Source organism: Lontra canadensis, unplaced genomic scaffold, assembly GCF_010015895.1.
Source record: "Lontra canadensis isolate GAN:19392208 unplaced genomic scaffold, GSC_riverotter_1.0 scaffold2, whole genome shotgun sequence".
NCBI lineage: Eukaryota > Metazoa > Chordata > Mammalia > Carnivora > Mustelidae > Lontra > Lontra canadensis.
The window spans coordinates 7,095,943-7,120,216 of record NW_022630996.1 but is presented as its reverse complement, the minus strand read 5'-3'; the positions used below and the strand labels follow the sequence as shown (position 1 = coordinate 7,120,216).

At 48.9% G+C, this 24,274-nt stretch overlaps 1 protein-coding gene across 1 annotated transcript in view; it reads left to right on the top strand.

Moving 5' to 3' along the window:
• The window catches only part of TBXAS1 (thromboxane A synthase 1), a 164,151-nt gene that overhangs the window by 104,439 nt on the left and 35,438 nt on the right, over positions 1-24,274 (top strand). Inside the window, exons 7-10 of the mRNA XM_032867796.1 lie at positions 7,818-7,906; positions 9,642-9,790; positions 11,459-11,589; positions 15,353-15,667. Coding sequence (XP_032723687.1) covers positions 7,818-7,906; positions 9,642-9,790; positions 11,459-11,589; positions 15,353-15,667 — 684 coding nt within the window. The remainder of the gene's footprint in view (positions 1-7,817; positions 7,907-9,641; positions 9,791-11,458; positions 11,590-15,352; positions 15,668-24,274) is intronic.

The following is a 24,274-nucleotide window of genomic DNA, read 5'->3' as shown; positions in this document are numbered from 1 at the left end:
CACTGACACCTAACCTCCTAATTAAAATCGGTATAATGATGGACTGTTTAAATTCTGGTTAAAATGTTCCTTTTCCATTTGCATTTAAAAGAAAACACACTCCTCATCCCGGGTACCCCATCCTGGGTTATAATTTGGCTTTCCTTTGCCAGAATCATAGTGTCACTCTGACTTGCCACTGCTTAAATCTAAACGAGCATCTAAATGTGCCTCCCAGCTTGGCTGTTGCCTGGCAACACCGGCAGCCTCCTCCTCGTCAGGGTGAGTTCTAATTGGCCACAACTCTTGACAGGAAACACCGACTTAGAAATGACACTTGATTATTCACCTAGATGGCTAGAGCTGATACTTATCAGCAGGAAATTCTGCATAAAAATAAGTCCTGGATGTTTTTAATATCTGGGGCGGGGGGGCGGGCAGAAGGAAATAATTTTTGTTAACCAGAATTAATTTTACATTTGTTAGCCCCCAGTTTAAAGCACTTTAAGGTATTTTTTTTTATTATTTCTGAAGTCAACAATATGTTTAAATACCTTCTCCCATTCCCATTAGCTGACCCTTATTTATTCAGAAAATCCCCCTCTGACATCCGTTCCAAAACAACCTAGCCTGTAGATCTAAGAGTGCCAAACAGAATGAAACATTAAATTCATAAAATTCAATGAAGATTTATTAGTTCCTGTCTTTAAGGGGTTTATAATGTAGAAGGGCAACAAAGTACATAAATCCTACATTATTACTGAGTAGTGGAAAACGGTGACAGAGTTCACGTCTTCTTTCGAGGAGCAGAAGCCACTTTGGGGCATAGGGGACAGTGTTGGAAGTGAGTCCTGAAGATTTTACTGAGCTTTGGCAGAGCGAGAAGGTGCATTGCAAGTGGACTGAGCAACGGGAACAAACGCGTCTGGAAAAAAGTACAAGATGTGTTCAGGGAATAGAGGAGTTAACAAATTGGCTGGAACACAGGGTACCTATAAGGGATTAGTGAAAGAAAACTGGAAAAGTAGGTTGAGGCACAGAGAGTTCTGTGCTGGGGGAGTGTTTGGTGCGAGCTTCACTGGAGGGTGAGGAGCTATTAAGTACTTGAAAGTGAGGGAGTAAGGAAAGGGGTTTCAGGCACTTAGCCTGCAGGATGCGCCATTTCCCCTAGATCCTGCGACAGACACTTCCGGGGCAGATGAGGACAGCTGCAAGTCATACCTCTGGAGTCTCCACTTTCCATGGCCCCGGGGGTTACGGGGGGACAGCTCCCGAGGCCCATATTTTCATCTCAGGATGGGGCCCTCTGCTCAGGCTCTTTTCTGAATCCCTCTTCATATGTAGACCAATGAGTCACCCTGCCTGCACACCATCAAAGTGTGGGGGTCACCTCAGTTTAAAAGTGTGAGATAATGCAGAAGGGACCCTCTCTTTCCTGCTCCCTGCTCAGGAGATGTGTCTTCTCTAGCCTTCAGGCTGACCCTGTTCTCCAAATTTCCAGGGGGCTCCAAAGGTTTAATGGTGTTTGTTGATTTGTTTGTTTTCCAAGTCCGTGACATCAGAGCTGCATTCAGTGAAATTATAACCTAGAAGTCAATTGACTGAGGAACAAAGAGAATGGATTCTGATTTCGGAGACAAAAGCAACAAGCTAGGAGTCAGAGGATCTGAATTTCTAATTCTCATTTTTACTAAACTATTGAAACATAAAAATAACCAGATGTAGGTCTTTGTGTAATTCTAAAGTCAATGCATCAAAGAGATACAAGAAGACTTTCTTACAGATGGGATGTATTGGAGCAAGCAGAAAGGCTTGTGGATCCACCCCTTCACTGTGCCAGACTAGGAAGTTGCCTTCTCTTTCCATGGTCTCTAAGTAACTGTCTCAATCTGATGCTTAGGGACCTCATTCAAATCCTAGAATGTCCATGGAAAGGGAATTCATAGGGCAGTGCAATTAGCCCCTTGTTTGGGGGTAAGGACCCCAGTTCAGAGAGACTCAAATGACTTGCCCAACGTAAGAGGTAAAACGGGCACAAGTGCCAGGTTTTCCACACAGAGTCTGCTCCCGGTAAACTGCATGACATTCAGGCTCAGACAGAAAGAGCTCTTTGATCAATTAATGTTCCTTCTATGTCAAGACCCTTAAGGAACATTCCGTCAATCTGTCATCACATAGATAATTCTAGAGACCAAACTGAATGTGTTGCGCTGAGCTCATTCCTGATAGGACAAATTGAAAACTTCAATAACACATGACAACATCCAGGAATTGCCATGAGAGGGTGACACTGAAAGTGTATTAGTTACCTATTGCTGTTTAACAAATTACCCCAAAACTTAGCAGCTTAAAACAACAAAACTTTATTAGCTCGTGATGTCTGTGGGTCGGGAATCCAGCATGGCTGTGCCTCTGTTTCAGGGTCTCTGCATTTAGCCTGGGCTGTGATCACATCTGAAGGCTTGACCGGGGGAAGATCTGCTAAGCTTACTCACATGGTTATTGGCAGGATCCAATTCTTTCTTTCTTTATTTATTTGACAGACAGAGATCACAAGTAGGCAGAGAGGCAAGCAGATAGAGAGGAGGAAGCAGGCTCCCTGCTAAGCAGAGAGCCCGATGTGGGGCTTGATCCCAGGACCCTGGGATCATGACCTGAGCCGAAGGCAGAGGCTTTAACCCACTGAGCCACCCAGGCGCCCCAGCAGGATCCAATTCTTAGTGGGCTTTGGAAAATAGGATAACAGGCTTGTCCTATGTCCTTCAGTCAGTGGGGATACATAGATAACAAGCATTTCCATACATAGATAACAAGCATTTCCAAGTACAGAATGTATTGAAAAGTGAAAAGAAAGAAGGCTAGGCAGCTCTTTGGAAACTGTTTTTTAGTCTGCCTATGTGTCCGGCACTATACAAAGTACTGAGAGTACAAAAGATGTTTACGCTTCTTTGTTCTCAAGAAGCAGGATGACAGCCATATTCCAGGTGACAGGTGGCAAAGCCTGAATTAGAGTAGTCGATGGGGAGATAAAGATGAAGGGAGAGAGACAAGGAACTAATGATAACATGGTGAGTCAAGGACAGGTGGATCCATTGGAGTCTTGTCTATAAGGAATAAGAGGAAAGAAAATGGTGCCAGGCATCCAGAGCTGTCTGGGAGCATGCGGGTCCTCCAGAGGGGAGGTTCCTCATCTGGCATGCCTTCTACTGCCAAGCCTTTTATATATTTCTAATCACTGTCACAACTCTTCAAAGACGGTCTTATTACCCCATTTTGCAGATGAAGAAATAGATTCACCGAAGTTGAGCAATTCACCCAAGGTCACACAACTAAAAGGTACCAAGGAGAGGAAATCTAATAACTGGCAGTGGCTTTGAATATTTGCTCCCACGGGGTCAGGTGTACTCAACAAGGTCAGCATCTTAGCCTCAGAGAAGGAAGCCCCACTGGCAAAATGCTGGGAATCACCTAAAAGGAGAGTAGAAATCCTATGAGCAGGAGATTCCTTAGCTCTTCTTTGTCATTACCACATGAGTTGTCTATTTTGACCACTCAGAAAGCTCTCTCCACCTTGTTAAATTAATTCTATTGCCCTCTGTCTCTGCTTGACTCAGAAATCCTCAGATACAGTCTGAAAAAAAGAAAGAAACAAAGATCCAGTTTTTTTTAACTGGGGGATTTAATAATAGTCAGTTCCAGGTAGAGAGCGGTAAAGAGCAAGGACTTCCTTCCTTGATGAATTTCTTCCCCAGACTGAGCGTGGTACTTTACCCTAGATGGTGACTGCTAGTTTCCAAATGGCTGGCCAGCTGTACGGTCAGCATCGTCTAGAATAAAGCCAACCCATGTGAGAGGTGAAAGATGCAAAATGGGAACCCTTTCTTCCCGGGCGTGGCTGCTAGACTGTCATCCCCAAGAGGAAATCATTTTTAAAACCTAATAGCATTAGTATTTTATCTGGTAAGTATCATGTCCATGCCTTATGAAAAATATGGGGAAAAAAACAAAAATAAAAATTTCGCATTATCCTACAAAGATGAAACATAACAATCAAATGAGAATCCTTTATTAAGATCTGACGATAGCATTGTGTGCTCATCTGTGCGTGTGTGTTTGCACAAGCCACCTATCCCTGCTTGTCTGAAGATCTAGGGGAGTAACTGCTGGGCTTGTGGATTGTAGAAAGATGATTGCAAGCCCATCAAAGAGAGCTTTTGTTTGTATGCAACTCGTGTGAGAGTGAATATTCCATAACTACTTGTGTATAATGCAAGGAAGAAAGCCTGAAATGATGCCCATTGGCCAACATACAGATCCGCTCTCCGGTCTTATAATATTTTCTCTGCATTGCTTCTTAAAACATTTTTCATATTACATGCCCCATCTCATATCACATTAACCCAAATAAAAATGTCATTAACCATTCAGTGCGACAGACAGCAGGCAGAGCATGGTAGAAAACTACAATCATGCCAGTCAGCCACAAAGCATTCTAGTTACAAACACGTAGAGGAATCGAGGGTGGGTGGTGGTGGGTCCAGCCCCCCTTTGCACTGTCCAGCATACGACTGGACTGAGTATGGGCGGACCCCTCTTTATGCACATGGCATGCTTCTGAAGAGTTGAGTACAAATCCAATTTTATGTTGCATACCATTTCTGTTACATTAAGGGAGCTGTAAGTTTGATATCTAAAAAGACTTCCTTTCAAACAGCATTTTTCTTTTTTTACCGTGTTCTTATTCCTCTGAAATAAACCAAAGAGAAATTTTGGTATATGGGATTTTATGAAAATGGAGTTCACTTGTACCACTAAGTTTATTAAAATAATGGAAGAATATAGCCAGCGAAGGCAGTCGCTGAAAAGTGGGTGAGATAGCAGAGTTCTCCAAACACGTAGGTAGTCTAAGATTTTTTGAGAGTGATGGCCCAGAGGCCACTGAAAAGGACCCATTTACATGCACTTTTGATGGATTATTAAATTGGGTGAATATTTAGAAAAGAATACAGCTGTCCTGAAGATCCCCCCCCCTCACCCCCGCCAGAGTTACCAAGAATAAATCAGGGTAGCCATTCTTATCCCTGTTTTGAGCGGACTCCAGGATAGGCACATGAGGTTAATTCCATTTCTATTTCGGCAAATCATTGGACAAACTCTTTCCCGGCCAACCTACCCATCAGTTGGCGCCTGGCTGACTATTTACTTAGGTTCACGCACAAGTGGCCAAAGAACTGGAAACACTGATGACTGACCAATTCTGTAGCTCCCTAAAGTAACGACCTAGTGGAGGGCCACAGGTTCTGTGTTTGCTCCTGGACACACAATGACAAACCGAATGAAGTCTTAGAAGGCACATTTACCAAATCTCAGAGGGAACAAGAAACAATAGCCAATGTTATGGAAGATGAGACCTGAACGCGTGAGTACGCCCCTTGGCCCACCTATACTGAGCAGCACACGCACCCTCGTGCTCTAAGGCCTTGAAGCTGGATGAGAAGAAAGTCCTTTTTCTTAGAATTTTCCTCTCCAGATACTTCTCCCAGAAGGCTTGGCCACAAGGGAGAATCTCAGATGTTCTGTCATCTCTCCATGGAGTGGGGCAGAGGGGGCAGTGTTCTGCTCTGAACATCTGCTCCTTGACCTGCCTGTTGGTGTTGCCCAGGCCACGGTCCCCACTCCGGGAACTCACACAGCCCTGAGTTTAGCCGATAGCTCACTCTTACTCAGCAGGAGTGTCCTTCTGCTTCTCAGGACCATCTCCTCCAGAGAGAGCTCCCACAGCAAACAGTTGGGCCCATGGTGTCACAGTTCTGTCCTTACACTCCAGAAAACATGGGGTGGCTTTCAGACCTCCAGGAAGGAGGGGTCCAACAAAGCCATGTGTCCCTCCAACACCTGGCCAACAGCCACCCAGGCTATCCCACTGTGCCAGGTTTCTCCAATCACCTGCATGTCTTAGGGGAGTTAAAAGATTGTTCTGCTCAGAGCACATGGTAGGACAATTTTTTACAGCAACAAACGTAATGTAAATATAAAGCTTTTCTTTCTTTTTTTTTTTTTTTTTGGAGTTCCAGTGGGCTTTTATTGAGATAAATTAACAAAAAGCAAGATTTTATCAACCATTTTTTCTGAACCTAATATAAAGCTTTTCTAATGAACGGAATCTGAAGTGTCAAAAAGTCAATTGCATATGGCGATGATTCCTGGAAACAGACCTTGTAGCTTTTGCTGACCTGAACCTCATATTTGCCTGTCCCACATGTCTTCTCAAAAAGTCCACATACACCTGGGCTTGGGACTGGCATGCAGGGAAGTGATCCATTTATGATTTATGGGATCTTACCTGAAATATTGGTGTTCCATTGATGGAGCTGCCTTTTAGGAGTAACACTGACAAGATAGAGAGAGAGAAGAATGGAGAAGTGTGCGCAGACCATGTTGTGTGAGGAGTGTCTAGGAGGTAAAGAGGACCAGCGCTTGCTCTCTGGGTATCTGAATCCCTACTGTGTGGAAGAAGTCTACTAAAAGCAGGGAGAGGTTGTCAGAAGGGACAAATTTTGGCTCAGTACAACATACCTTCTAATAAGTAGATTAACATTCTATAACTTTCCCTAAAGCCTCAAGATTTTCAGGGCCAAGACTGGGTCTTAAATAATCATTCAAATTCATTTCCTCCTTCAACAAATAATTACTGTGTGCTAGGCATTGCTCTGGGTTCTGGGAACATAAAAATGAACAAAAAGACAAAGAGACAAAAAGACAAAAATCTTCTCTGCCCTCAGGAATTTACGGTCTAGTGTCAAATCGTAAAATCTGAACCTATTTACATTTCAAAAAAATGTTTTCCATAAGAAATGCTCAGAACAATGTGTTATAGCATGTTGCTTTAACTATGGTGTTATTCTAGAATGTGCACCCGTTAGAATAACACTATATTCTATGGTGGTGACTTGGCTTTGTGAACATACAGGAGAAAAGATAAGATCACGTGAGTGGCCTTTAGGCTCCGCAAAGAATCCCACCTGCTTGAGCCAGACTGCTGGGGTCAGAGTGACGGCAGCCAAAAATGATTTCCAAATGAGATCCAAATTTGGTGAAGCTGGGCAATAATTACATGAATGTTCACAACACCATTCTCTGTGTGTGAGTGCACATGCTAGACATTTCCATAATGAAAATATTTGAATATTTTTTAAAAAAGAAATTCAGCAATTTTCCCAGGTAGGCACGGAAGGTCCCTTGAAGTCAAGGGTTCCCTTACACATATGTATTCAAAGATTTAAGTGGCTGAAGCAAAAATGAATAGCCATCCCTCAGAAAGGTGCTAAAAGTGATTTTTGTATTGGGTAAAAAGTTGAAATGGACGACCTTACGTTCCTTTGGAGACTATGATTCTATATTCTAGCAGAAAACCTAAAGTAAAATTGGAACCAAGCAAACATGGATTGGGGCTAATTCCAGAGAGAGTACATATGGATTGTGGTCTATTTACTCTCTAATGCTAACCAAATGTCACGAAACCGAGTACTGATTCTCATTTCTGTCTAAGCACTTAATGATCATTTTTGTAATTATTTCCCAGTATTTACTCTAAATCCTTTCTTCTTTTTGCTTCCCAAAGAACAGATTGCTTAAGCCAAAATAGACGTTTACAGCTATTGTATTTTACGATATTTGTGAATTTCAGACCCTCCTCTTGATTCTTAGCTGCGTGAAAGTTACCTTGAAAACAATGTCTGTTTTCCCAGGAAGCTCCGCACATGATCCCTTTATCTGCAGCTAATTTAGGTGGGCTCCCTGCATGGTGTCCTAATTACCCCTTTGTTATCTGCTATCAGATGACGCCCCTAATCAGCCAAGCCTGCGATCTGCTCCTGGCTCACTTAAAACGCTATGCGGAATCCGGGGATGCTTTCGACATCCAGAGGTAAGGGCGCTACATAGATACATGACAGATGAGGAATCGTGCGTTTGAATTGCTGCTTCTTGTAACTCTACATAATTGCTGGACAGTTACCTTGGGACCAGCAAACTATGGAAATGCTAGAAGCTCATAAAAAGCATGGGTGGACTGAATAATAAGAAGAAATGAAACCTGCGTAAGATGTGAAGAGAATGTGAACAAAGCCCAGGGTAGGTGTGGCGTGTTGAGGGAGGCCTTGAGTGGGCAGCGGAGTGTGGGTGGATACGCCCTCTGACCTCTGCAGATGCAGGAGGAGTCAGAGCGACAAGGTTGGGGGGGGCGGGAGGGGGGGTGAGCTGGGAAAGTCCATGCATTTTTACCGCAAGAATTGCGCGCCTCAGCCTAGAAGCCAGGACTTAGTGGTGGACTCCAAATTGAAATGACTGATTATCCGGCTTCCCCTCCAGTTGTCCTGGGCTAAGTCATGGCTTCCAGCCCGGGAGGAGCAGGGCGAGAGAGGCGGGTCAGCCAGAAGCTGACTCGTTCTTATTATCATTACTCATAAAGTAATAACATAAACCATCACCAGCATTCAAATGGTGCCGTGGTGTTTACAAAATCCTCTCACACTCTTTTCTCTCTGGTCGTGGGCTGTGTGCGTTGGTTAAAGACCAACTATGAAAGCAAAGTAAATCACTAACTTAAAAACCCTTAACTCTTGGGGGGTTAGGATCAGACGCAATCACACTCAGTAGGCAAACTGTTTTCACTATAGCGGGGACATGTGTAATCAACTGTAGGAATGTTTTCCGTCAAGCACACAAAGGAAAAGAAGTCATCTAGAGATGTCATTTATGCCTTAACGATAAGCTGTTGGTGGTAGAGCCTGGAAGACAGGACCTCTGCGTGTGCCCCCGCTCCAGTGTCGAGCCACAAAAAACAAGAACTTTTCATTATAAAAGGAAATGCATACCCCGTTGGTAGCCCTTTTTTTCGAAATAACTTCACCTGACTGCTCCCGGGAGATAGCACGAAAAGATCATTCTGGCTTAAAAATGGCCCTTTGAGGGCAGGTTTCCTAGAGCCGAAGAGGTTAACTTTGCTGGAACTATTGCCACTTTTCCTCCTGTTTGTTTCTAAAGCGCAACGTGTGTTTTCTTCAATAACACACATGTGTTCATGAAGCTGGTCCCGAAGTTTGTCTTCGATTTATTTGAGTGTGAAGCGCCCTTGTTTTTGGTCTGTTACTCTTAGAAAAACTGTAAAATCATTAAGAGGGAGAGGGGGACAAAAATAACCAAACTAGACAACCAGGTTGCCAGTTTGCTGATCCCAACCTGCTCTGTACCAATGGACCCCTCGATCCTGGCTTTGGACGGACCCCGCCCAGCTCTGGCTCCATGCGCGTGGGCTTTGGGTCAACTGTTTCCCTCCACGGGGAGGAAGGTTCGGAGCCCGTTTCTTGGACTTTGTAGCTGGTTGATTCAGTCTGCCTGGAGCCGGAGAGTCAGGGAAGTGATGTTCTCCTCCCCTTCCCAGTCTTGGTTTGCGTCAGCTATCCAGTGTGTTTCCGCGTGTCCTCCTGAATTCTGCTGCCATGCTCAAGGGATCCCATCCCCTCACTTCAGCTCTGCAGGAAGCTGCTTCCCACTGCAGCAGGCAGACGATGGAGCCGGGCCTCTTGGTGGTGGGGGCAGGGCGCGATGGCCAGGCCAATGGCAGAGTCCTTCCCAAACCCAAATGGCTCCCTCTCCCGCAGGTGCTACAGCTGCTACACCACAGATGTGGTTGCGAGTGTCGCCTTTGGGACCCAGGTGGACTCCCTAAGGGCCCCCGAGGACCCCTTTGTGACGCACTGCAGGCGTTTCTTTGCATACTCCATCCCCAGGCCTGTCCTGGTTTTAATCGGTAAGTACAGCTCTTGCCCAGGGGGATGGGTATAGGACTGGGGTCTGGCAAGCTGGCCAGACCCCACAGCAGCTCAGCCCCCACCACGAGGAAGGGGCGCTGGAGGGGTCTCTGAGACTCGCCCTGCGGGGTCCGCCTGCAGAGACCTTAAGCTCCTGGAACCACCCAGGCTTCTGCTGTCACCGGCCGGGGCCACTCATTAGCAAGGTGGGTAGTGCTGGCCTTTCTCGCCACCACTGCTGTGAGAACCACCTCGTCCCCACTTCACAGATGAGAAAACTGAAGCTTAGAACGGCAGAGCCAAGATGGGAGCCCAGAGCCTTTCATTTTCGATGACATATTCCCCCCCTCCAGCAAAATCCTCTCCAGAAGTCTTCTCCGCTGGAAGCCCAGCACCCGGCAAACTAGAAATCATACGTGAAGGGTGACTGGCAGGTTACCTAATGCTGTGGGGACTGGTCGATTTATTTTATTTTTATTTCAAGAAGTGAGTTTTTGCCCTCTGGCCAATTCCGGCATCTTCTTGCTTTTATGGAAGTGTTGAAGCGTTGCTATTGCTGTTATTGATCATTGCCCGAACTTCTAACCTTTCTGCCAGGCTGCTAAATTGTATCCATTCCTCGGTCAGTCCCTTCCCATTGTGAGTCCATTTCTGTGGAAGTCCTGGGCACCTCCATCGGCTCCGCGCTCAAACTGTACTGAGGGGGCGCCAAGGGGATTCAGAGCAGCCTCCTCTCCACCCTTCACCCCAGCCACCCCCTGGGAGCTGCTTCTCCGGGTCCGCTCCACCTGCGGTGGCCTAGGGACACGGGCACGTCCTCCGGTGGGCGGCTCCGCTGTCCTGGTGCTGCTACACCTCGTCTCTCGGCCACTCTGAGCCCACCTCCCTGCCACACCACAGTGGTTCAGGCTCTGGCTCCTGAAAATGGGCAGAGTATTCTGAGAGCTCCGGGGTCCAGAACTACCCCCCGATCTGGGCTCCCATGCAGTGCCTGTGCCCAGTGGGCCCCCAGTCCGTGCTGGGAAGCTGAGCTGACTCAGCCCCTCAGCCGAGCCTCCCCCCCTCCATGAGGGGATGAATGTCCCTGGCCCAGGGAGCCCTGCCAAGGCCGTGGCAGCAAGGGCACAGGCGGCGCACCTGGCACAGCAAGGGAGGATCCCGAGGGGCCAGCATTCTTGCCAGCGATGGCCGTGGCAGCTCTTGGGGACCACTCAGGTGGTCCCTCGGGGGACGACTGCCCCCGGGGAAACAAAGGCAAATGTCCAGGAAGTTAAGAAAGCAGATCTGCTTCCCGCCTTGCTCAGATGTGAAACATGCCCCAACATCTGTCCTTCCTTGATGGAACACGAAGACCTCGGGCCCTCCTACCTAGGACCCCGAAAACTCATTTCTAAGTGCGAGCTTGACGTCCCAGGGGCCGGATGGCAGCGCCGACGCAACTGAACAGACATGCACTGAGCCCTTGCAATGTGCGAGGGGCGGTCAGGAGTCGGGAGGTGGAATCAGGCTCGAGCCCTGCGATAAAGCACGCGGACCCCGAGGGGAGCCCTGCCTTCCAAAGGGGGGCTGCGGGGGGTGGGTGTTCTGCTTCCCTGGCAACAGGCATCTGATAGCCCCGGGTTACTGCCGCCCTGTTTTCAGTGTTGCTTTTGTTTTTCTCTTTCAAGTATCATTTCCATCCATAATGGTCCCACTGGCCCGGATTTTGCCCAATAAGAACCGAGATGAACTGAATGGATTTTTTAACAAACTCGTTAGGAACGTGATTGCCTTGCGGGACCAGCAAGCAGCAGAAGAGGTAAGGGACCCTAATAGGACACAGCAGCGAAATGGAACGGGGCCTAATCTCGTACCACTCTCCCTTCCCTCTTGCCTCCCCACCCCGCACGCTGGCCTTTAGCCGCCTACCGCTCAGGGCTTTCCAGGGCACTAGAAGGAAAGGAGAAGGGGTGGGGTCGTGGGGGGCAAACACGGACGAGAAGGGTGAGGGCAGAGGGGGAAGGACGGTGGAGAGAAGCCCGGAGCAAACTGTCCACATTCTGACATGGGTGCCCCCCCAAATGCTCAGCCTCTCTCTCTCAAGCACCGGCATCAGCCGCCCCAAAGAAGTTTCTAGATAAATGAGCCAACATGGACTTTCCATTGGCATATTCGTTCTCCTGAACTTCGGCAAGATGGAGTTGTACAACGCGAAGAGCATCGGCAGTAGAGAGGGTCTGGGCAGCTGACAAGCAACCCCCACTGGCTTTCAGCATGGAGGACGTGGCTACACAATCGGGGGCTGAGGGCTCCTGCGCATCCTCTGAGACCTAGAGACTTCTTTCCTCCCTACAGATTTGCACCAGGCCTCCTGCAGAGTGGAAATCCAAGAAATAATTTGTTGTTTGAACTTGGCTGAGAACAGAAATAGGACTTTCCAGTGTTGGGAAAATAATTTCACTGTTGGATACACTCATGCATGTATAATGCTCTTCTTTAAGGGCCTCGTTGCATTCGAGAAAGTTGCTTCAAAAGGAAAAAATAGGCCTGAAATGTCTTCTCCAGAACTGACTCGCATGAGCGTGGCAGAGTTGCCTCAAAGACTGGCTCAGAGGGCTTAACGAGGGACGCGGAGATCGGTTGGCTGCACCACTGGCCCAGAATGAGATGGGGAGTGGGGGCGGGGCCAGTTAGTGGCGGGAGGCACCAGCAGCAGCCTCATCCCGCCTGGCTTCCCCCCACCCCATACTGGGAAGCAAAGGTGTCCCAGTTCAGGAGGCAGGGGAAGGTGCACAGACGCTCACAGACCCTTGGCCCACACACCATCATGAACTCCACTCGACACCCTTGGAAGTGTGAGAACTGGCAGCTCCCTGGGGGTCCTTGGCCCAGCCCTGCCTCCTAAAAGGACAGAACATTCTCATCCGGGTTCCTGCATCTCCACAATGATGAGGAAGCCTGGGGAAGAAGGGGCGAGGGAGCCGCGTTTTCAAACCTCAGCAGTGCTCTGACGGGCTTCCTGATGACAGTTTTGTCATACGCGCTCCCCTCCCGCTCCCCCAGCCCGAAACCCACAGGCTGTGGAATCAGGCTGCAGATCCTAAAACTGTTGCGCCCAACGGCTTACTGTGAGGTGAGGGATTTATTAAAGATCCAATTACTAGGATTGCCTCAAGCTCTTCCTTTCATAAACTCAAGAGCTATTTGTTTCAAACAATGAGTTGATCTGAGAAAAACCTCCCAACCACAAATCCAGGACTGCCCGTGTCAAGACAGAGCTATATGGTTACTAAGAAAACTTGCTTTAAACCCATCTAAACTCTGTAGACATTCCATCAAGCAGATGTGTGTTTGCGCAGTGGAAAATGCAGCACAGATGTTAAAAGGTAAATATTTTTCTAAGCTCTAGCCGATGGGTGGATTAGACACCTACATCTATCAGGGTGCATATTTTTCTTGGATAGAACCATAAAGCAGCACTGTTTCAGTCCTAAATGGGCAGTGTTCACATAGCCTCCGTGATGCAGTGCGAATTAAAGAAACCCATCTACGCTAATGCTCTTCTCCAGCGTGCGGGCCCCAGAGAGCAGCCCTTTCCACTGACCTTTGGAGCTGGAGGGGAAGACGGATTTCTACCACGCCTGATGGCCCTCTAGCAGCCTGTCTGGGCAGGGAGAGGAAAGGGGGCCAGCCGAAGCTCCACTACTGGAAAAAGCCACCGGAGCTCTCCTGCCCACCACCGGGGTGCCCACCCCGCCCTCCAGCAAAGTCATAGGTGAGCCTTGGGGACTACTGCTTGGTGCCCTGAGGAGTTTAACCCTCCCCAGCTGTCAGTCCTGCCAATTCTCATCCAGGAGCCAAGGCAATGGAAGATTCTGAGCTCCCCTATGGGCCATCATCCCCTGCCCTGTCCCGACTCTGCCCCATGGGACCAGGGTGGGCAGCGGGGCCCCAGGAGCCACCCAGATGTCGGCCAAGCATCAGGAGGGAGTCTGGGGAGAGCCAGCCCTTGACGATGCCACCCAGAAATCAGAATGACCAGGGCCCGGAGTGGCAAGCGGCAGCCAACGATGGTTCACCTGAGCAGGCAGGCAAGACACACAGGCCTTCGCCCTGGAAACGCAACGTCCTTGAGGCCCCTCGTCTTAGCTGGGAGGCCTGCCGGAATCTTGAGAGGCAGACACCTTGCAAGGTCACAAAAGCGGGGAAGCAGGCAAGCTGCAAAGGCCCGGTGCTCCAAGGTTCCCGCCCCAGATCCCGTGCACTTGTAAGCAAAGCCAACAGGGTCTTTCTCAAATGCATTTTACTGCATCTCATTGTTCTTGCGGGATTATTTATACAGACCTAACACATGCTCAGCACCACACCCACCCCGGGGTAGGGGGGTGGCCACAGGGTCCTGCCCTGGACATGTTTATACTCTTACGGAGGAAAAAAAGCAACAAGACGGGAAGTAACTACAACCTCACGAGAGGGAATTAAGTGCTGACGTGTGGGGCACAGATTATTCATGCGACAGAAATTCAGAAGCCAATGAATGAGCAAACGCAGCACCAAGTCAAGTACTTTGAAATTACAGTATGTTCCTGCCAGTGGTTCAGAAGCCCTCCTTTTGCTGCTTTAGCCCCATAAACTTTGGAAAAGAGGAACATACTGGCTGTCACTCATCACATTAACGGGCTTTTCGAAGAAGGGAAATGCCAGGGATACACTTCATCCATACGGAAGGAATATGTAAACACTTGTATAGTTACAGTTAGTGGTAGTGAAAGACAAAGGGTATCTGTGCTGGTAAGGAAGGGAGGGGAAGGCAGTAAGGAAGCTCTAAGTACTTAAATGGGGCAGAGGTTCCCTGGGGGAAAAGGGACCCAAGGATGAGACAAGCATCCTCAAGGCTAGTTCCCTCCCATCCCCAGCTCTGTCACCTTCCTACTGTGTGAGGAAGATGTATGGCCACCCCCATGAGCCCTGAACGGTGCATAAGGGAACAAGGGAGCCTGTGCTTTGGTTTAAATCTGCATGATGTTTTCATTGTTTTATTGTTGGAAAACCAACCAGCCAACCAACAGTTCAAACATGTATAAAGTAAAAAAAATCAAAGCTTCCCTCCATCCTCCCCACCCCGAGTTTTCCCTACCTCCTCCAGCTCCCTGTGAGCGACTGGGTATGGATGTTGCTAAACATTTTCTACGCATGAACAAATACATGTAATTGTATATATCGTACACATACCGTTTTTACAGAAATGAGATTCCACTGTGCGTACTGTTCTGCGACGTGCTCTATTTTTTCCTTCCCAAAACGGCTTAATGCGCTTCCCAATCAGCCCAGTTAGAATGGCCTCATCCTTCTTCGGTGGCATCATCACCGTCTGCGGCTTGCTGCACCGAAGTCTGAGACCCAGAGTGTATGGGAGGGATAGTCGGGGCTTCCAGGTTCTCGCCATTTCCGAGAACCCCACAGTGAGGCTGCTGGTTCCCATCAAGCTCGAGCTCTTTAGAAAAGCTACACCTGCGGGTCCAAGAAATCTCACTCGTGTGAGTCGGAGGCCAGAATGCGCATTTTCTCCTTTTGTCCCGTAGAGGCGGAGAGACTTCCTCCAACTGATCCTGGATGCCCGACATTCCGCCCCCTCTGTGGGGGTGGACAGCTTTGATATGGTCAGACAAGTGTTCTCCTCCACCCACTGCGCGGCGGGGGCCCCCCGGCCACACCAGCCCGGCCGCCTGTCCAAGCCACTGACTGTGGACGAGGTCGTGGGCCAGGCCTTCATCTTCCTCATCGCTGGCTACGAGATCGTCACCAACACGCTTTCTTTTGCCACCTACCTCCTGGCCACCAACCCTGACTGCCAAGAGAAGCTTCTGACGGAGGTGGACAGCTTTAATGAGAAATATGTGAGTACAGTCAGTCGTGCGGAATCCGCAGACACGTGATTTTGTGTTGGTAGAAGTGAAACTTAATGTTATCGATAACTTCCTTGCAAAAACCACATTCTACGTTTTTAAGATGAAATTGGGTTGTTGACCCTGTTCTCCACCTCTCTGGGTTAGCGAGTAAAAGGAAGTGCTTAGAATAACAGTAAAAAAAAAGAAAAAAGAATGAAAAGAAGGTGTCTTGGGCATATACCTTCAGTATCTAGGGCGGTCCATGAAACCAGGCCCGGCCTGGGAGGCGCAAAGTCTGAGCCATGAGTGAGGGTCACAGGGCAGGGACTGGAACGAGGTGTGGTTTCTCAGTGCTCTGGCTGTGGGGTCAGCACTCTCCCTGGGGCACAGGGGTGAGGCAGAAAAGGGAACGGACGGAGTCCTAACTAGCAGGAGCCGACAGAAGGATGGGCCAAGCCAAAGCAGGAATGAGGAGGAAGGCCGTAAATGGTGTGAGGTGAGATGAGGCTGGCCGGTCCCGAGTCCAGATTCTGTATACTCCTTCTAAATGAGCCTCCTCTTTGGGGAATTTGAAGCAAACTTTCAAGGGTGCTGAGCGAGGCAACTTTATGACCTCATATTTTTCTGGATGCTTTCTGGATGTGTATTGCTTTGACTTACAAGTTGTTAAAATTGTTAAAATCTGTGCTTTTAAAGGGAAGACCACCCTGAGAGACTTTTTCTATTCCATTCTGATATAATCATGACAGTCATAGTTTGGGGGAGGTGGCCTGTTCTTAGAATCCTTAGAAACTTTTGTTACATATTGAGCTGAAAACTGCTTTCCAGAAAATTCCACGTCTTCATCCCACTGAGGAAGTAGATGCAAGGTCAGCATTTTTCAAATATTTGAAAATGTCATGAACTGTGTTCCCAATTGCCTCAACTCTGGGCTCCTCATGAGCTTACAGTCCCCTTCACGTGCCCCACTGTTGTGACATCTGCCAAACCAGGTCTCCCCCATCCACTGCATAGACAATTGATTTTTTTTCCAGCCTAGATGCAAGAGTTTATATTTATCCTTATTATTGCTCAAGTCAGTCAAAATAATTTTGAATCTTGCTTCTGCCATCTGTCATATTAGCAATTCTTCCAGCCCGGTGTCATCTGAGACTTGCTAAGCATGCCTCCTCTTCCATCCAAGTCATTGATTAAAATGTTGAACAGGACGGGGCTTCCCTCCAGGTTGACATCGATCCATTAATCAATATTCTTTGGGCATGGAGTCTCCGCAAGTCATGCATGCAAATAACCCTACTACCTACTCCCACCACCCGTCTTATCCTGTTTCATGGGTACTTGTGGTATCTGTCTGTCTGTCTCTGTCTGTCTGTCTGAGGGACCTGGTGATGGAGGTACCTTACTGCAAGAGGACTAAGGGGAGCTGACGGGCACATCTATTAGGATACATCTAATGACACATAACAAAACTCAACCCAAACTGATTTAAGGGGAGGAGTACTTATTAGTACAGATCACTGAGCAGCCCAGGAACAGATGTGGCTTCAGGTAAATCTTTACCCAGGTCAAATATGTGCTCGGGTCCCAGTGTCTTCTTGGTTGTGCAACCTTAGTCGTGGCCCCACTCTTGTGTGCTTTCCTCTCGAAGTCCAGGCAGCCTGCCAAGAATGTCTAGGACTACAGCGGGCTTCCTTGCTCATTACCGAGAGAGAAAAGAAGTGGTGGCCCCAAATTCTCAGCCAGAGTCACCAGGTTCACTCTGGTCGGGATGCTTAGGTCACTGCCCACTCTGGAACCAACTATTGTGGCCCTGGGAATGGGGACGTAGAAGGGCTTAAGCTGGTCAGTCCCACCCCTGGAGTCGATCAGACCCATGTCACAGGACTGAGAACTCGGGACAGCACATGCCAGAGGGCATTCTGGCTGTTATCCCACGAAGGCAGAAAAGGCAGTAGAGGGAATCTGCCCGTTGGTCTCAAACAAACTGGAACGCGGGTCGAACTAAAGACTTGTAAGCACCTAGAGAGTGGTCGGCCGTGTGGGAGACATGGTGGTGGGTGGAAGGGGGACGAGAGCTCTAGGAATGAGAAGTCATGATCCTCGCCTTCAGGAAATTTAATCACCAATTGAAAAAAAATGTCTATGAAAACAATACCTCCCTCCCAAATGACACCATCCAGGGCAACAGAAGGCAGCAAATAATCAAGTCAAGAATGTGTGGTGTCATCTAGAGAGCTGTGGGGCTCCAGGAGTCCGTCCCACCAGCTACATCATAATTGTATCTGGTTATGTTCCTCTACCACGAGGACACAGGGGGAGTTTCCACCGGTTCCATTCAGAGGCCCTCACTCACACAACCCCTTACCTCTGACATAGCCTTAACTGACCATGACCTCAGTGAGGGTGATACTGTGTCACCGAACCCTGGCCTCTTTCCAATCCCCCCCCAACCCCAGGAGAACCACTTCCCCTGGGGCTGTGCGGAATGTCACCAGGCACCGAGAACCCATGGGAAAATAAACAGATTCTGGCAGGTAAAGTTTCTCAATCTTTCATGTACAGACAAGCATCCAGGAAGAGGGTTTAAAATGCAGATTCTAGGGGCACCTGGGTGGCTCAGTGGATTAAGCCGCTGCCTTCGGCTCAGGTCATGATCTCAGGGTCCTGGGATCGAGCCCCGTATCAGGCTTTCTGCTCAGCAGGGAGCCTGCTTCCCCTTCTCTCTCTGCCTGACTCTGCCTACTTGTGATCTGTCAAATAAATAAAATATTTAAAAATAATAATAATAAAAAATAAAATAAAATAAAATAAAATGCAGATTCTAGGATACTTTGCTCATAGGTTCTTATTCTGTAAATCTGGACCAGGGCCTAGGAACCTGCATTTTAAATAAACCTACCAGATGATTTTGATACAGGTGGTTCCTGGTTCCACTCTGAGAGGTCAGCCCTAGATTCTCAGGGTCTAGATTCCTCTTCTCAGAAGAAACAGGGTCCAAGCCCTGCCCTAGCCAAGAAAGCACCCCCTTCCCACCCACCAAGCCAGGTCATTTTCTTTCTCTGAGTCATAGTTAGGACTGTCTCTGAGAAATGGGACTACATAGACGTCTTTTTTTTAAAAAGTCTTGGCAGTCACAATTGTTTTAATAGTTAAGTGTTGCACATGGTACCCACTCAATGAGTATTTGTAGGTTCGTTCTTTCTTTTTTTCTTTCTTTCTTTACTATAATCAGAGTTCTGTTAATACGGGCCATCTGTCAGAACATGGAAATGCAGATTAGATGTTCACACATTCGATATTTTTCTGAAAATCTGCATGTACAGTATGACTTGTTATAATTTTTGTTTTTCATGCAACAAATATTTCTAGAGTGCCAGTTAATGCCAGACTCGGGCTCCGGCCCCTACATGCAAGGATGCTCCCACCTAGCTCTTCCACGATGCCCCTGGAAAGGCCCGCACACTCCATTCAATGGTTTCCCTTGTATTTGTCAGTGAGATCACTGGATTTCAGCTCCAGGGTTTCTCTCCTCTGAGCCATATCCTTTATTAGCAATGCCCTACGAGAATCCAATGAAAGCTATGTCCCTCTCCCCAAGAATAAGAGTGTGTATATGCACTGTATCCATCAGGATTCTTTCTGTTGATGGTGATAAAAAATTAAACTCAGATTAGCTAGGGAGTTTATTGGCCCACATAACAGAAAACTCTAGAGAAGAGATCTACCTTCAGGTATGGCTTGATGCAGGGGCTCAAACTCTATCACTGGAATCCAGGTTGTTCTCTCTCCCCACCTTTCAGCTTCATTCACTCTGGGGATACTCCATTCTCAGACAGGACCTGCCCTAATGGTCTCCAGACAGATGTGGAACCAGTATGTTAGACAGCCTGAACTAAGTGAAGTACAAACATGCAGATTTTCATGTTTTCTCCAAGTATTTCTGCTAAATGTGTGCTGATGAATCTCCTCTTCCCTTCCTTGATGATACCTCCAATGGATCGCAAGGATTTCTGGTCAGTTTTAGGATTTAAAAAGTCCAGATTAGTCTGGCCCAGTTTAAAACTTCAGTCTCAGCTCCAAATTAATGTCCTTCTTTCTCCTTAGCTCAGGCTGACCTGTGGCCCAGGGAAGCTGCCCTGGGGAGGGCCAATGGTCTGTTTTTTCACCCTCCTCCCTATCCTTGCCCTGCCCCTCCTGGGCCCCCTTCTCCTCTCAGGATTGGGGTCTCCTCATAGAGCCCCCATTTGTACCGGAGGCTTCTCTCAGCACCTCCCCTGCGGTGGCCTCTGGCATGGGGCCCTGCAAGAGTTGTTTAGGGCGCTCCTGGGACCTGCCCACTACACGGTTCCCTGACAGGGCAGGGCTGCCTGCTCCCACCTCATGCCTCTGGGTGCTGGGAACTCCTGGCAGCCAGCATCCCTCTTGAGCAGGATGCTGGCAAGATGGCTCGTTCTGAGCTTCCCTGCCTTCCACAGCATCCCCGTGGCCCACGGGAGACACACACTTTGGCCGCACCAACAGTGGCTGCTCCCTCTGCCCTGACATCTCTCTCCCCAGTTACTTTTCCTCTGCTCAGATAGGTTGGGGTGGCGGGGGGGGGATGAGCAGTTCTGCTGCATCAACAGGTGAATGAACTGGAGAATGGAATGCCAGGCTCGGCCAGGGGCCCCCAGGCTCTATGGGTGTCCTATCCCAGACCCCATCCCTTGACTTGGGCCCAGGGAGCTCTCTTCTCTAAGCTGATGACTCCTGGCTCTGACAAGTATTCCTTAAAGCCCTCTAAGCTTTCCATAAGCCGTTGGGGGTGGGGGCGAGGGGGTAGCGCAGAGCTGGTTCAGGTCCAGTCGGAAGCAGTGAGCGTCCCCTCTTCCAAGTCTCAGCGGAAGTCTCCTGCATCTCACTGACAGCGACTGGGCCACGTGCCCACCCCTCAACCAATCACCGGGACGGAGGGGATTAGGACGCTCTGACTGGTGTAGACCTCGGTCCCCTGTCCCATCCCTGGATCTGGGTCCTGGGGGCGGCCTCATCCAACCACTCAGACCTCAGATGGGGGAGCAGTGGATCCCCGAACCCCTTTTCTTGGACATGGGGAGAATGGCTGCGGGTGCAAGAACTTGGCCCGGTCAAGTACACAGACTCGGCGGTCCACAGGTTAGAGGCTCCCACTTGGAAATCTCTTGTTATACAAGCACACACTCCTTTCCGCTGAACTTCCAGAGTCACGTCTGTAAGTCCAAGAGCACTTGGCGCTGCACGCTCTCTCGAGCTTTGGAATCACGTATCCCGCCTGTTCCTTACTTCTTACAAGCGGTGTGGCCACTGCCTACCAAGGGTCCTGTGGTTTCCATGGAGCTAGTCAATGCTTCCCGATCGGTGAGGAGGAAGTCCTGGCTGGCGGCTGGTCTCACTGCTTCCTTTGCCAGTCGCACCGTGAGCTCATCCGTGGTAAGCATCCATGAAGCAGGCACTGGGCTCTTAGCAGAACTAAGCTTCTGGCAGGCATAAGGATTCTGGAAGGTCTTCCCTCAGCAGTGAAGGTGATCTTGGCCCACCTTTCACAGCTCACACGTTCTGTGTAATAATACTCCATTTCCCGCCACCGGTTCTGACCCGAGTGGCCTTAATGTCTTTCTCCTTTCGGGGTTCAGATTTCTGTTTCCATTTATAATATGGCTATAACCCACTTTATAACTCACGCCTCTAGGTTGCTTCGTTCCAGGGACACATGTGTTTGCTTCCAAATCATCTGGCTTTGGAATTCGGTCCGGCTTCCCTGCCTCTCATTCCACCACCAAAGTCCAGCTTCAACCTTGCTCTCTCAAGTCACACAATCTCTTGGAAAACTCTCTCTCTGCCCCCATGACTCCTTCGTCATATTGAAGGGGAGGTCCCTTCACTAAACTCAGGCACTGAGGAGCAGGGAGAGGCCTGTGCCACTCGTAAAACTGAGAAAGCGCACCAATTACTTAATAAGGCCTTTGTAATGTAGATGCTTTGTTGTGTTCTCCAATATCTAATTTTGAAAAGGATGGGAGGAAAAAAATAAAAACCCAGCTTCTTTCCATATAAATTGTTTTTGCTATAGCGTTAGCACTTTATGTGGAAATTATTGACTTTTGATCTGGCCAAACCATTCTCTTTTCTTCTCTTTGGTGCCGGACTGTGCCAGTCGGAATTTATGACCCATTTTCCTTCTGTTTAATTGTTGTTATAAATCTGCTGTGCAGAACCCAGTTGTAAATTTATCACAAATTGGGCTGGATTGATATACAGCCTCTCTTTAAGATAATTTGAACACAGTTATGCCTTAGAAGAAAGGCCAAATTCTTAAAACTTCTCTTGAAGAGCTGCTTTGTAACCATTGTAAATATCTAATTAAAATACAACTTACTCTTTCTTTTTCTCTGAAGGATAAAAGCTTTCCATGCTGGGTATTTCGGCTGATTAGCTCATGCTGCTAATGTGAGCAAGGTTGGGGATTTGTTCCTTGAAACAGCCAGAGGATCTCAAAGGAAAGAAGCATATTTTGTGGCCACACACACACACAAAGCCATTTTGCCCCCAACCAGCTGTTTCATAAATAATATACATCCTTTGTCACAGGAGGAGGGTTGGGTGAAAATATGTGAGTAGCTTAACACAAATTCAACCTCACTATGGAGAAGAAAAAAATGTCTCCCAGTTTGGATCCTACCCAGGGTGAAATTCAGGGTCATCTTCACACAGGGAGTAAGGCAGGGTTGACTTTAAGATTCAAGTGACAAACTCGAAATGGGTTTACCCACATCGGGCAGGCTTCCGTCCCCTCTGCCTTGGTCCTGCTGTCCGACACTTTAGGAGGAATAAACTTAGGTGTCCTCATCACCTCCCTGCCCCCCGCCACATGGGGCTTTGTGGAGCGTCTGAGCCCTTCCCTACAGATCCCATGGCAACCCAACAGAGCACAAAGCTGAGAGGTACACGGAAAGAGGCAGGAACTCAGGACAGCTTACAGCCCTGAAGTCGAAGCAGAATGCAAAGACCAGAGCAGACACCAGCACACTGTGAGCCCCCAGGTTCCAGAGCCTACGTCCTGCACCTGCCCGTGCTGGAGGCGGCAAGTCCTTATTCCTCTGCAGAAAGCACGGATACTCCCCCATAATTTACCTTTTGTTAAGAAGTGAAAATAGTTTCAGAAGCCTTCCAAAAGAGAATGATGCCACTCTCGCTTTACTGAGTGCGAGAGAAAGTGGCGTGGGAATCACCCAGTCTGACCGGGGTATATCTTGAGATGCGTGCTGCCACTAATCCTAAAATTAGCTTGTTTCCTTCAACAGCTTTCCCCAGGGTGGGAAGCGAGGGGCAGCGTCTGAGTTGATGTGAAGTCATTTTCCAGGCAGATGCAGAGAGCAACCAGAGCCTTCTCTCGGGAACCAAGGGCAGATTGGAGAGCTGTCCTCGCACCCACCAGTTCCCACCAGGCTGGATCTTTTAGGGAGGCAGTCCCCCTAGACCAAATGGTGAGTTCGTGTATATGGCAGCTCTAGGAGTCCCCGGATGAGAGTCCGTGTGGAGGTACTGTGCTCAATGAGAACCTCCCCGATGCTCTTCCCCTGGGGCCTAGAGCAAAATCCATCCTATTTTCACTATAGGCGCAGGAGCTGCAGTGGGGGGAACCTTGGAACGTGTCCAACTTGCCCACTTCCTGTCCTTCGTTCTGGAAGCGTCTGACCTACAGAATGGGCTTCTCTCATCCTCCCCTGGCATCCCTATAGCTAATATTAGAGCAGAGAAGTCTCGGCAGCCTACAAGAGGGGACGCTGTGGGCGTGCACCTAGACTTCCATCCTGGAAGTCATCATTTGTGGCCACTGCCACGAATGGACCAGCTCTGGGGAGGAAAACCGCTCAAGACAACTCAACTCAAGGGTCACAGGCGGACCCATCGCCCTGGATCATGTGGCAGGCCCAGTGTTTAACTGCCCACAGGACAGTCAGGTACACCCGATCACCTCTGTCATCTGGGTCACCTGCCCACGTTTGCCCTGGGGACACCTGCAGGAAGGCAGGGTCCCTGTGTGTTGCGCCTGAGTGCTGCCCAGTGTCAAGACCTTCCTGGGCCCCCACCCAGGGCTCCAAACACCTCCCCACTGCCTGGAGGTGCCCCCAGCCCATGCCCACACACCCACCAAGGAACTTCACCCGCCCTGACTTTGAGCCACTCCCCTGGGCCTCAGCAGTGACCGCCGATCCCCAGGCCGCGCGCCATCCAGAGCCCCATGAAGCTCCGTTGCCCCTTCCTGTCTTTTCTCCCCTTGTCGTCAGGCCCCTTTTCCATCTCCTCTCCTCCTGCTCTACAAAGTTTGCAACACTAGTTAGTCTCCTCGCCCTTGTCCTTGTTCTGGCTCCAGTCCCCAGGTCAGGGAGACACAGAGCTTCCCTGCCTCACCTCCTGACCCACTGCCCCCATGGGAGCCGCTGGCCACCCCCGAAGCCTGTAATTTTGCACAGTGATAGCCCAAATGAGGGCAGTGGGGGTGAGCCAGTGCGAGGCAGGTGGGAAGAGCAGAAAGGACTTGCAAATGTTTTTCTTACGCTGCCCAGCTTAGTACTTCGGCACTTTGAATTTCTAGCT